The 13,340-nt window shown below is 41.2% G+C and overlaps 1 protein-coding gene across 2 annotated transcripts in view; it reads left to right on the forward strand.

The window, feature by feature from the left end:
• Positions 1-11,740, forward strand: part of syn2b (synapsin IIb) — a 60,546-nt gene extending 48,806 nt beyond the window's left edge. The window contains exons 6-13 of one of the 2 annotated variants that reach the window (XM_058055548.1): positions 917-979; positions 2,240-2,382; positions 3,736-3,810; positions 3,995-4,097; positions 5,355-5,534; positions 5,607-5,670; positions 6,042-6,810; positions 7,927-11,740. In XM_058055548.1, the coding sequence (XP_057911531.1) occupies positions 917-979; positions 2,240-2,382; positions 3,736-3,810; positions 3,995-4,097; positions 5,355-5,534; positions 5,607-5,670; positions 6,042-6,810; positions 7,927-8,083 (1,554 nt within the window). In that variant the 3' untranslated portion in view covers positions 8,084-11,740. The remainder of the gene's footprint in view (positions 1-916; positions 980-2,239; positions 2,383-3,735; positions 3,811-3,994; positions 4,098-5,354; positions 5,535-5,606; positions 5,671-6,041; positions 6,811-7,926) is intronic. The other variant, XM_058055549.1, reaches the window with a different exon arrangement.
• Positions 11,741-13,340: the final 1,600 nt, after the last annotated feature.

The raw sequence follows: 13,340 nt of genomic DNA on the forward strand, positions 1-13,340 counted from the left end.
TGCATCATGAGTGAAGGTTTTTGGTTTGATGTGTCAACATAGACATTTTAATGAACATCTTTTGGACAGGCTGCACAGTGGACGAGTGGTTAGCTCGCAGGCACACTGCTAGGAGACCTGAGTTCAATTCCACCCTCGGCCATCTCTGTGTGGAGTTTGCATGTTCTCGCCGTGCATGCGTGGGTTTTCTCCGGGTACTCCGGTTTCCTCCCACATTCCAAAAACATGCTAGGTTAATTGGTGACTCCAAATTGTCCATAGGTATGAATGGGAGTGTGAATGGTTGTTTGTCTATATGTGCCCTGTGATTGGCTGGGAATATTATATCCAAATTGGGCCCAGAGTGTCAATATTTTGTGTGGCTACCATTGCTAATCTAGTGCTGCCTTAATCCTCTTGGGCATGGCATTGAGTGGAGCTGCACAGGTTGCTACTGGAATCCTGGTGGAGATGGTGGAGGTAAGGTACCTTCCAGTGCCTTCCTTAGGTTCAAATGTGGAGGAGACAGTGTGGAGGTGTTTGGGATCCTTATCATGTTGGAAAACAACCAGTTTCCCAAGGAATGGGATCATCTTCTGCTTTACAGTGTCACAGTGCATGTTGGAATTTGTGCTTTGCAATTAAACCATAGCTCCTCATTGCCAACAGCACTCATGCAGCCTAAAATTTTATTTAATTATATTGGTCAGGCCCAAGGACGCAGCTCAAGGCAGGCACATGAAGGCCTGGCGATGTTGGTAATGGACTCAATACTTCAGGCAGTCTTTCATTTTCAAAAAAAAGTACAAAATTAGGATTTTATTTATATTTATGTCTCTTTGTGCTTATACAAAATGGAAGTATCTAATGTACTGTAAAATGGCTGTACTTCTCTTGCATCTTCATTCATCCTTTTCTTTTGTCTGTTGCTTTGCAGATCACAACGCCAAGTTTCCCCGTCGTTGTGAAGATTGGACATGCTCACTCCGGAATGGGAAAGGTGAGTGTTGTTTCTATGTACAAAAATTTCATCAGAACCCCACTGAGAAAAAAAAATCAGGTGGGTTCTCAGTGGTATAATTCCTGAAGCGTAAAAAAAAAAATCTGTGTTTCTCAAGCAGCCATCAACACAAACGGCGAAAATATGCTTTGAGTGTTTGTGCTCCAATCTTATGTGCTAATGAAGTCACCATCAAGCTGACATTTATTGCTGATCCTCTGTCACTGGAGAGTACGTATATCCAGGTCCTGTTAATGATCTGCAACCAATTTAATATTCTATGGCTGAAATCACAGTTTAATATTTATCTCCTGCCTTCCACTCATTATTGATCCAGCATCCATTATTGCCTCTGAATGAATGTGGTATTGAGTTTACTGAGCGGCCTCCTTTTATATTCTGCCCCCTGATAGCTCCACACCTGTTATGCACCACTTATTGGATGGATTGCATGGACTTTTATGGACTGAAAAGACCGCTGCGCTGATTCAAAAGGTTCAGACAATTTTGGCGAGCAATTTTTCCCGAGCACAGATCCCAACCTGCCATCTTGCTGTCTGGCACAAAAAAAAAAAATCAGGACAAACTACCATTGCTAATGTCCGGGCTTGAGTTACAATACTCCCAACAACCAAGACCATGGACGAGGACACTAAGTACACAGTACTCGTCTGAGGCAACAGAGTACAGGAAGTACAGAAGCATACCAAAATGAGACCATTTGACATGGACTGTAGCAAATATGCTAGTTTAAGGGTCAGTTTGGGATTTTTTGATGTGAAGCTGTATGACATCCCAATCAACTGTGTAGTCAATCAACAGTGACTTACCCCGTACTTGGTCCCGTGAGTCCAGTTCTGGTCAGATTTCCTCGATGACAAACATAGCTCCGGTTAGTTATTGGGGTTTCTGATATAGGCTACGTCATTCACAATCCTTATGTGAAACATGAACATATATTTATTTGGCTTTTCTGTCACTGTAGTTAGTATGAGCTAGCTAACAATACACATAATGGGAAGTATCTACTTTGATGGATGGATGGATGGATGGATAGACTCAACAAGATGCTCATTTTTTTACCTGACGACTGGAGCACACGTCATGTGCTGGAAGACACGGCCATCCCAATGAAAGCAGACATTATGTTCTCGTTTCTATGCAATTTGATAACCTAGTCCAAAAAAAAATGTGAAAGAAAATAAACAGCCATATTACACCAAGAAACAGATGTACAATAATGAATAAAATATCTTGTAGGTTAAAGTGGACAATGTGAGCGACTTCCAGGACATTGCAAGCGTTGTGGCCATCACTCAGACTTACTGCACAACAGAGCCGTTCGTAGACGCCAAGTACGACATCAGGGTGCAGAAGATAGGTGCTGACTATAAGGCGTACATGTAAGTATGTGTTGTCAGGTATCAGTAACACTCACGGTCAACACCTGCATAATCTAGTGAGATCCCATTCAAGAGCTCTATTATTAATTGGACCTTTCCAAAGAGAATAATACTCAGGTTTCATTGACAATTAAAGACCAAACGTGTTGACCAAAATGTTTGGCATGACATCTTTAACACAAAACACACCACAAGCATAGGAGGGGCAAATTAGAAATAATAATAATAAGGGATTTTATTCCATGCTGTAAAAACAGAATCACATGTACTATTGTAATACAATATGGAATAATATATGATATAGTGAATATAATGAAAGGATGCATTGGACCACTTTGATATTTTGAAAACCAAACATGTAGATTAGCTAGGAAGTTATATAATGCATATTTCAATAAAACACTGCATCTCAATTTGTGATATAGGAGAAAAAATGTCTTTTGTCTCTGTGGGTTTTTTTCCCACATTTTTAAATATGTCAGCTGTCTTCTTAAATAACCTTTGTATTTTGTTTTCCTAATATTATGATTTTATTCACATAATATTATAACATTCTCCCAAACCTAATTTTCAAAAAATTATTAAAAACTGAATGTTGTTTTGTTTGTTTTTCATAATAGTATAACATGTTCAATATTGTAAAATTTAGACTTGTTTTTGTTAGAATCCTACTTTTTTGTCTCAATATTTTCACTTTATTCTCATAAAATTACAGTTTTTTGTTCTTTTCTTCTTTCTTTTTTTCTTTCTTCTTGTAATTTTTTGTTATTCCCATAATATTTTGAGTTATTAACTGACTGGTAACTATTTCCACACCCTAATTTTCCAAAAATTAGCATGTATTTGTTGTTTGTTTCTCATAATATTACGACTTTTTTCGATAATGCTTCAGATTAATGTTACTAAAATGATGTTTTTCCTCATAACATTATGACGTTATTCTTGTAAAATTACTTTATTGTTATATTACAAGGTTGTTGTTTTTTTTATTTGACTTATTCTTGTAAACTTATGGTGTTTTTTTTTTTTTTTTGCTGTCTCTTTAAATTATATTTTTATAATGTGCCGCCAGCCAATAAAAAGCTGTGGTCCACAAATGGCTCCTGGGCCACAAAACCACTGATGACATTAGTCAGCCAGTCTGATCAGGGTGGACATAATCTTCCATCATATCTCCAAATTTTGTGGTCACAAATATGAGGTTTAAGGTTATCACACCAGATACAATCGCCATATTGATCAAGCCATTAATGTCACCAATACCTTAAATCCCTTGCTAGGGTCTTCTACTGAAAATCCAACCTGTGACGGCTGGGGTCAGGACTGATGGCCCAATTTCCTTTTCTTTTCCAGGCGAACATCCATCTCTGGTAATTGGAAAAGCAACACCGGCTCGGCCATGTTGGAGCAAGTGGCCATGACTGACAAGTGAGCACCGTCACCGAGACCACTCCTGCAACCGCAGCATTAGCGATGCTCTCTGCTGGGCTGTGTTATGTCACACTTAGTCACACTGTCCTGTCATGTCACATTGATTCACATGAAACGTTACAACAATCCTTCTCAGAGTTGGAGTCCCATCTTCCTGCTGCATGTGTGTGTCCTCTTGCAGGTATAAGCTATGGGTGGATACCTGCTCAGAAATCTTTGGTGGGCTGGACATTTGCGCCGTCAAGGCCATTTGTGGCAAGGATGGCAATGACTATATCACTGAGGTGAGGAAAACACATGGTGGGGCGTCTAATTAGGCTATAAATAAGCCAATCAATGTATTTATTTATGCAGCAGCCCGGTTCAAAGAGACAGATAAGGTCCTGCAGGTTTACATTTAGCATGTCTGGCGTCATTTGACACCACTGATTTGGGCATGATTGATGCCAGGGTTTCCAGGAGGCCAGTGGGAATAAAAATGGCTTCACAGTGGACGGCATCCACTGTCTTGAACTGATGTCTATTTTTGTAAATTTCCTCTTGCCATCCATTCCTGAATGTTCCCAATGTAGGATGTTCCAAAAGAGTCATATTATTCCTCTGAAGGTCAAGAAGTCCTTTGTCAGTTGAGCATGGTGAACCGCTATGTTGTAAGTAATCTCACCAATCAGGGCACCTTATGCAATGAGTATGACTGCAAAAAGCTAAAGGTTATAAGCTAGCAAGACTGCAGCAACCCATGCGGGAAAGTAAGGAACATTTAGTGGACAAATGCAGTGCAACAATGTTGGAAAATTCAATGGCAACAATGACAGAGAGGGCTGCACGGCGTTGGTTAGCGCGCAGACCTCACAGCTAGGAGACCAGGGTTCAATTCCACCCCCACATTCCAAAAACATGCTAGGTTAATTGGCGACTCCAAATTGTCCATAGGTCTGAATGTGAGTGTGAATGGTTGTTTGTCTATATGTGCCCTGTGATTGGCTGGCGACCAGTCCAGGGTGTACCCCGCCTCTTGCCCAAAGACAGCTGGGATAGGCTCCAGCACCCCCACGACCCTTGTGAGGATAAGCGGTAAAAAATGAATGAATTAATGTTTTAACTGCACCATGTGGACTCTGCGGGTATCAAAATAAACACTAATACCTGCAAGGCATGCTGGGTAACATCTGGTTGGCGGTGTATGTGTATATATGTGTACCCCGCCTCTCGCCCGAAGACAGCTGGGATAGGCTCCAGCACCCCTCGTGAGGAAAAGCAGTAGAAAATGAATGAATGAATGAATTACAGAGAGGAGTAGAAGAAGAACAAACTATAATCTACATGTCCAACCTCACATGAGATATTTTTAGATGTATTGTTGCTAGGCAGATTTCATGGGGCTCATGCAAGATGATTAAAAAAAAGCCAATAACAACATACAAAATGAATCCAAAATGACAATTCCATCAAATTATTGTCACAATGAAACAGCTCCTCTGTATTAAATATAAACACAGCATCTGCTGAATGGCTACATTGTCTTTGCTCCGTGTGTTCAGGTGGTGGGCTCGTCTATGCAGCTGATTGGTGATCACCAAGCGGAGGATCGCCAGCTCATCTCTGAAGTGGTGTTGGCTAAGATGAACCAAGCCTTGGCCACCAAGATGTCTGGTGCTTCCCGGTCGCCCGCTCGTTCCCCTCAAGGCCAACAGAAGACGAGCGCTGCAGCGCCCCCTCAGGTAGAACACAGCAGTTGTAACATTTCTTGTGTAGTAGATACTGATTCACTATTATTGCTTTCTTTCTTCCAGAGTGCCAGCAATAAAGACGGACCACCAGATGCAAGCAGAACCAGCCAGCGTCCTCAACCGCAAGGTTGTATAAACACCATTTACGTTTGGAATGTTTGGATGGTGAATCGGCTACATCATCTTAAATTATTGGTGTACTTTCTACATTGCATATTATGTCAATGATCTTTCATCTTCATTTTTCATTTCAATTATGGTGGTGTTCCTGGAAATAGAAGAAAATCTAATGAAATGTCATGTAATATGAAAGAGTGATGTGCTGCCCTCTGCTGGTCACTACCGTTGATATCAATGACGTCAAAGCAGCCTGTTCAATCTTAAGCTTGTATTTATTGATATAGTTGTCTCCTGTGTTTTGTTTTTATGCCATCCGACTCCGGAAGCCACATATTTATGTTGATCTACTGATCTATAATCTAATCGTTCTATTTCTAGGGGCATCCGCCAAACCACAAAGTGTGGATCCATCATCAGAGACAGTTAAGCGATCTTCTGAGCCACCACCAAAGCCCAACCAAGCCCAGAAAGCTACTCCGGGTCAATCCCAGAAACCAACTCAGCCCCAGAAACCAAGTCCAGTCCAGAAGGCGGCCTCAGTGACAAAGCCACCCGTGCAGAGGCCTCCCCCCATGACAAGAGCGCCATCTGTAACTAAATCCACTCCAGATTCCAGCTCAACTCCTTCCAAAGCATCTCCATCTTCCCCTGCTAAGTCGGCAGCAGGTCCGGGTTCCCCCTCAGTTTCAGCTTCTGCGCCAGCGTCGGCTCCGACCACAGAGCAGCCCAAGCCCCAAGTCCCGGGATCCCCCACACCAGCTCCCGGAAAGCCAAAGGAGCTGCCGCCAAAGCCCACGCCTCCCGCCAAACCCATCCCTCCCGTTCGCAGGAACTCCAAGCCACAGCTGCAGCCAAAGCCACAAACTCCACCTCCACCCAGGGCGTCACCCAAACCACAGATGACCGCCCCCCAGAACCCAGCACCTGCTGAGACCTCGGACAGCGCCTCCTCTGCCGCCTCCTCTCCTGGCCTGGCACAGGTACAGTCGCCAGCCAAAGCCAGCCAATCACCGTCCAACATCCAGTCTCCCGCTAAGGCCAAGGCTGCCTGTCCGCCCCAAAACCCTGAGTCAGAAACAGCCGCCGCCCCCGTTGAGACCCAAGAGGAACAGCCAGGATCCCAGCCAAAAAGCCATCCTCTGCTCAAGTAAGAGCCATGTCCTCACAGACACCTATTTCATTTAGTCACCTCTTGGGTATTTACCGTCTTAGCAAAGCAGGGCTTGTTCCACTCCAGTCCTGTAGGTGGCAGTAATCAGCACTGCAAAATTGGTGCAAACCACCACACGTAAGAATGGGTTTACATCACAGCTCTATATGCTGGTTCTGGGGACGTTTGTTTTCATTCATTCATTCATTTTCTACCGCTTTTTCCTCACGAGGGCCGTGGGGGGGGGGGGTGCTGAAGCCTATCCCAGCTTTCTTCGTGCGAGAGGCGGGGTACACCCTGGACTGGTCGCCAGCCAATCACAGGGCACATATAGACAAACAACCATTCACACTCACATTCATACCTATGGACAATTTGGAGTCACCAATTAACCTAGCATGTTTTTGGAATGTGGGAGGAAACCGGAGTACCCGGAGAAAACCCACGCATGCACGGGGAGAACATGCAAACTACACACAGAGATGGCGGAGGGTGGAATTGAACCCTGGTCTCCTAGCTGTGAGGTCTGCGCGCTAACCACTCGACCGCCGTGCCGCCCTGAAGTTTGTTTTGTTTTAGAAATTTGAATTTGTTTGTCATTTCTTTTCCGTATTTAAAAAAAAATCTCTTTTCTTATTTTTTCTTTGTTTTTATGCATTTACCTTTCATTTTTTTCCATATGTATTATTTTCAATTTGCATTTCACCCTTTTTAAGCCTAGCAGAGGTAAACAATAGGTTTTTGTTTGTTTGTTTGTTAATAGTGACAGCTTTTATGTTTATTTTTCTGTTTATTAAGAGATGTGTTGACATTAATCACTATCCTGTTTATTTAAAGTGAGTGGCTGTTATGCTGCCATCTGCAGTTTAGTTTTAGTAAGCACACGTGCATTAGCTGTTACATCCACACGAGGGCGCTGAAGTTGAAGTTTATACTTCCATGAATTTCTGCTGTGAAATTGTCTTTTTCTTAAATGTTTCCCTGACGTCCGTCATCCTTCCTCATCTTATTAACACTCCCGCTTATTATCTCGCTTCCTGCGTCCTATCCTCCCTTCCTTCCTTGCTCCCCCGCCCCTCCATCCCTCCTGTTTTCTCTCCTCTGCTACCCCAGTAAGTCCCAGTCACTGACCAATGCCTTCAACGCCTTCAGCGACTCCTCCTTCTTCCGCGGAGTCTCCAGCTCCAGTGGGAGCGACGGCCAAGAAGAGGCCAAGGCCGAGACCATTCGCAACCTCCGAAAGTCCTTCGCCAGCCTTTTCTCTGACTAGAACCCCTCACCCGACCCCCTACCACATATAGCTTCTGGCTTTCCACCAACACCCCTTTCTCTTTCCCTGTTGGCCAGCGATGACTGACATTTAAATGTGAAGCAGTCTGAAATGTGTGTGTTCAATTTTAAATGTACTCTGGTCCCTCCTCCTTCATGTCAGCTTCTGGGTAGGATGTTCAGTGCATGCTGCTGTACCAGGATAGATGGAATGACAGAGTTATGTCGCTGATATACACTCCAATAGAATAGAATAAAATAGAGTACAAGAAGAGAATATTTATTTTCCCACTGCACACTAATCTAAACTATATAAAAAGTATCATACAGTGGAACCTCCAAGGTTCCAAAGTGTGATGATAACCATTGAACAGGAAATGGAACTTCTGTACTTGAACAGGAAGTACATGTCTCACGATAGCAGTACCTATAAAACACCACCAGGTGCCAGTATTGCTGAGCAATCACATGCTTGTCAATCGTCTTCAAATGAGAAGTAATTTTGCTTTATTGTTGTTTTATTTTACTTCAGTGGTGTGATGATAACCATTGAACAGGAAACGGAACTTCTGTACTTTAACAGTAAGTACATGTCTCACAATAGCAGTACCTATAAAACACCACTGGGTGCCAGTATTGCTGAACAATCACATGTTTGTCAATCGTCTTCAAATGAGAAGTAATTTTGCTTTATTGTTGTTTTATTGTACTGCAAAATCCCATAGAAAAACATTGACAATATAAAACTTTGGACTTTCCACTGTATCAAATACTACAGACATAATGTACATAGAGTATATATACAGTGAGCATTATTTAATACAGAAAAAAGTATATATATATATAAATGGGTATAAGTCAGTGACATAACTCTTAGAAATCATGAAGTGGCTGGATTTATACGCATTTTAACCACTAGTGATATATTTGATGGTTTCCCTTGTGATGCAGTATTTTCGCAGTAAATCGGTTTTTCGGTCCCTATGTGAATTTGTCGAGTATGTGTTCCCGTGTAAATCCAGCCGTGGTGTCTCGTCTTGGCGCCCTCTCCTGTCTCGACGTTCACTGTCCCGCAGTGTGACAGAACGTGTGTGTGTGTGTGTGTGAGTGTGTGTATCTGTGTGTGTGTGTGTTCATGTTGTTCTGCATGGCTCGTCCGTGTGGCTCTCCAGTGACCTTTGGAGCTGTCTGAGCTTCTTCTATCAGTGTTGACTTTAGCCTTCCGTTGCCTCTATCCTTCTCTAGATGTTGTAGCCTTATTGTGTTTCACAGCTTTGTCGCTTAGCTGTGCAGACCTGAGTCCACTTGAAATTCATTCATCTGCCGCAAAAAAGCATGTGAAAGTCATTCGCAGGGGCTGGGCGTCCGCCCCGGTGGAAGTGGGCCCTGTCAAGTAAATGAATGCATTTCAAAGAGGAAAAGACACATGTCTGTTGCTGTGAATGTTGATTTCTTGTTTCACCTGTGTGTAGATCTTTCTACAGTATTTGTCATTTGTTGATGATGCCGTCATAAAGAAGACATTGAGACAGTAGTGCAATAACACCCTGACATGACTGTTGAGTGCCGTCACCCCCGTATCCATACAAATATGATTGTTTATCTGTTAAAACTTTCACATTCCTTCAACTGGGAGACCCTTTCCAGGTTTTAACAGTAAGAAGACACACTTGTGTTCTGTTATAATCCAACACTTGCTTGTTCCCAGTGGTCAGGTGTTCACACCAGGCCAACTGGAACTGGATTAAAACAGACTAAATTGTGCTAGTGTGAAAGCACCCTGTAAAAGTGGAATTGTTTTTAATTTAAAAAAAAGGACCTACAGTAGATTTTCCTTTGGTCTGGGGTCACTGTGTTCACACCAGACCAAAACGAACCAAAACTGGATTAAAACAGAGTCAAACACAGCCTGGATGTTTGGTTTTGTTTTGCTTTGGTCAGGTGACACTGTGTTCACGTGACACCAAAATGAAACCAGAACTAGATTAAAACAGACCAAAGTGTGTCAGAGTGAAAGCACCTTGAGTAAAGTGAATAGAACTGGATTTAAACTGACTAAATTGTGCTAGTGTGGAAGTACCCTTTCGTAGGGGTATAGTTCTGTGAAGTTCTGGGTGTTTTCCTTTGGTCAGGTGTCACTGTGTTCACACCAGAACAAAACTAACCAAAACTGGATTAAAACAGGCAAGATCATGCCAGTATAAGCTCCCTTTAAGAGTGGATTAGTTTGGAATGAAACACAGCCTGGATGTTTGGCTTTGTTCCGTTTCGCTTTCGTCAGGTGACACTGTGTTCACATGACACCAAATGAAACTAGAACTAGATTAAAACAGATCAAAGTGTGTCAGAATGAAAGCACCCTAAGAAAAGTGAATAGAACTGGATTTAAACTGACTAAATTGTGCTAGTGTGGAAGGATTCTTTCAGATTGGGATAGTTCTGAGTAGTTCTGGGTGTTTTCCTTTGGCCAGGTGTCACTGTGTTCACACCAGACCAAAACGAACCAAAACTGGATTAAAACAGACGAGATCATGCCAGTGTAAGCCCCCTTTAAGAGTGGAATAGTTTTGAATCAAAGACAGCCAGACAGCCTGGATGTTTGGTTTTGTTCTGTTTCGCTTTGGTCAGGTGACACTGTGTTCACATGACACCAAATGAAACGAGAACTAGATTAAAACAGATGCTAGTATAAATGTACCTTTTTAACGATTAAATAGTTCAGAATAAAAACAGCTTGGGTGTTTTCCTTTAGTCAGGTATCACTGTCTTCACACTAGACCCAAACTGGATTAGAATGGACTAGTGTGAATGCACCCTTTACAAGTGGTATAGTATTGATTAAAAGACAGCCTAGGGTGATTTCGTTTGGTTAGGAGTCACTGTGTTGACATCAGACCAAAATGAACTAGAACTAGATTAAGACGAAATCATGCTAGTGTAAATGTACCTTTTTAACATTGAAATAGTTCTGAATAAAAAACAGCTTGGGTGTTTTCCTTTAGTCAGGTATCACTGTCTTCACACTGGACCCAAACTGCATTAGAATGGACTAGTGTGAATGCACCCTTTATGAGTGGTATAGTATTGAATAAAAGAGAGCCTGGAAAGCATCCCGACCTGTCAACTTATATTCGTCATGTTGCCAATAAGTAACCTTATTGTATGTATGAATGTTTATTATATGTATGGATGGATGTAGTGTATGTACAGATGGGTGACAAAGAAAATATGAAACAGCCAAGAAAAATAATAAATGCGGACGTATCTGGTAGTTACTGATAAAAATAACCACCCCCGGCCGCTGTTATTGTGTTATTTATTGTTACCACCGTGGACATAGTAGAAAACTTCCCTTTAAAGATAATCCAAACTTTCCCCTCGCCTTACTGATGAGTTGATTATGTTGGTTGTAACTTTCACTTGTCACCCATCTGTATGTGCCATCTCAGGAGGGGATTTTTTGGTAATAAATCGATTTATTTATTTTTTAGAGGCTCCATATTTACGGTATAGTTGTAAAAAAAAAAAATGTTTTTTGTTTTGTAGTGTGTTTATATTTGTACCGCATCCGCGCTTTGCATGATCTGGTGAGTGACGATGCTTTATTTTAATGTACAGAGTAAAAGTTAATAATAAAGGTGTGCTCCATCATTCCAAATGTCATGATGATTTGTTATTTTTATGTTCAGAACCTCTTAAAATGTCATTTTAGTGGCACTAAAAATAAATGTAGTGCATTTTATTCACATTTTCTAAAACCATTTTCTAATGTTGGGAAGCAGACAGTGTTTTGTTTACAAAATATTTTTAGGTCTAAATTGGACAGTAGCATACAGCCACTGCTAATACTACAACCCCCAAAATGCACTATAATCTACAGTCATTTAGTACGTGTAATTTTTTTTTTTTTAAAGGGGCGGTTTTATGAAATTGTTATGTGGTAGACACTGCCATATTTCAATTGTTTCAATTGTACTTTGTTTACTTTGCTAATTTAAGTGACAAATCCCGGAAGTCTCGTTGTACAGATCAGAAGATTGTTATGGAAGCATTCCTTTATAAAAGTTCACTTTTCGAGGTATCAGTAATTGAGACGGAAAGTAAAGTTCACAACCAAAAAATAGATAAATTTAGCTTTTTGAGTATTACGAACTGTTTTCAATTGATATAGCTGATGATTGACATTGCATTCCTAAAGAGGGGCAACTTTGCCTTGTAGGGTTGCACTTACTCTGTTTAGACACTAGAGGCCGCCATACACGTGCATAAAGAACTTAATCACTTGCACAAAGTCAACACGTGTCATGAAGTTATTGATGACTGCATATCTTATTCGTAGAAACTCACTAAATCTAATCATAACTCTAACCAGTAATCATAAAAATACTTTAAACGTTTTATTTAGGTTATTTAATGGTAAAACCCCAGCTGATTATATTCAATGGATGCTTGAGGAAGACAGGCCTTGGCCAGAAGCAATTCTGTGGGAACTGGTCTCAGAGGGTCATGCATGTAGGCGTTAAATCCACCACAGCCAGCCTATCCTGGCTAAAAAGTATGTTTGCTTTGGTGCTCGTCCCGGCCTGATGGAGCCTCAGAAGCACTGAAGCATCTGCCGTTTTAGTCAACTTCTAGTCAATATATATATATTATTTTGACGTAATGTCCTTTGCAGTGATCTAGTGCCAATTAAATCATAAATTACGTACAATCTAAAGCATTTTATAACAATACTTATTTAACTTAACCAATATTTCTTGCTGTATTTCATGAAACATGCCCAATAGGGATGTCATTTTCACTGCACAACATGTTTATTATTGTAGAGTGCTTTACATTTAAGACCTTTGTCCCTTCCAGACAAAAATGTATTGCTGGCTCACTGGATGATGTTTAGTAGTATAACAAGAAGTGGGGCATTCACTTCTGACTCATATAAATACACAGTGAAATGAAATGCAAATAAATAGAAATGTATCTTATTTGTAGTGGGTATTAAGCTCTTTAATGCAACTGTTCCAGTTCATTACTGGCAAAAAGCAAAAACAACAAGGTAGAGTACGAATATTTCAACTTAGTAAACAGCCTTAGCTCCATGTAAGCGTCTACCCATGAAAATGGCTAAAAATGCTACTATTCTAATGTTAGCATGTTAACAATGCTAAAATGCTAACATCAGCATGTTAAGACCTAGTACAATACTGTCTACCTATGAAAATGGCTAAACATGCTACTGTGCTAATGTTAGCATGCTAGCA

The sequence above is a fragment of the Doryrhamphus excisus genome, chromosome 18, assembly GCF_030265055.1.
Source record: "Doryrhamphus excisus isolate RoL2022-K1 chromosome 18, RoL_Dexc_1.0, whole genome shotgun sequence".
In the NCBI taxonomy this organism is placed as follows: Eukaryota; Metazoa; Chordata; class Actinopteri; order Syngnathiformes; family Syngnathidae; genus Doryrhamphus; species Doryrhamphus excisus.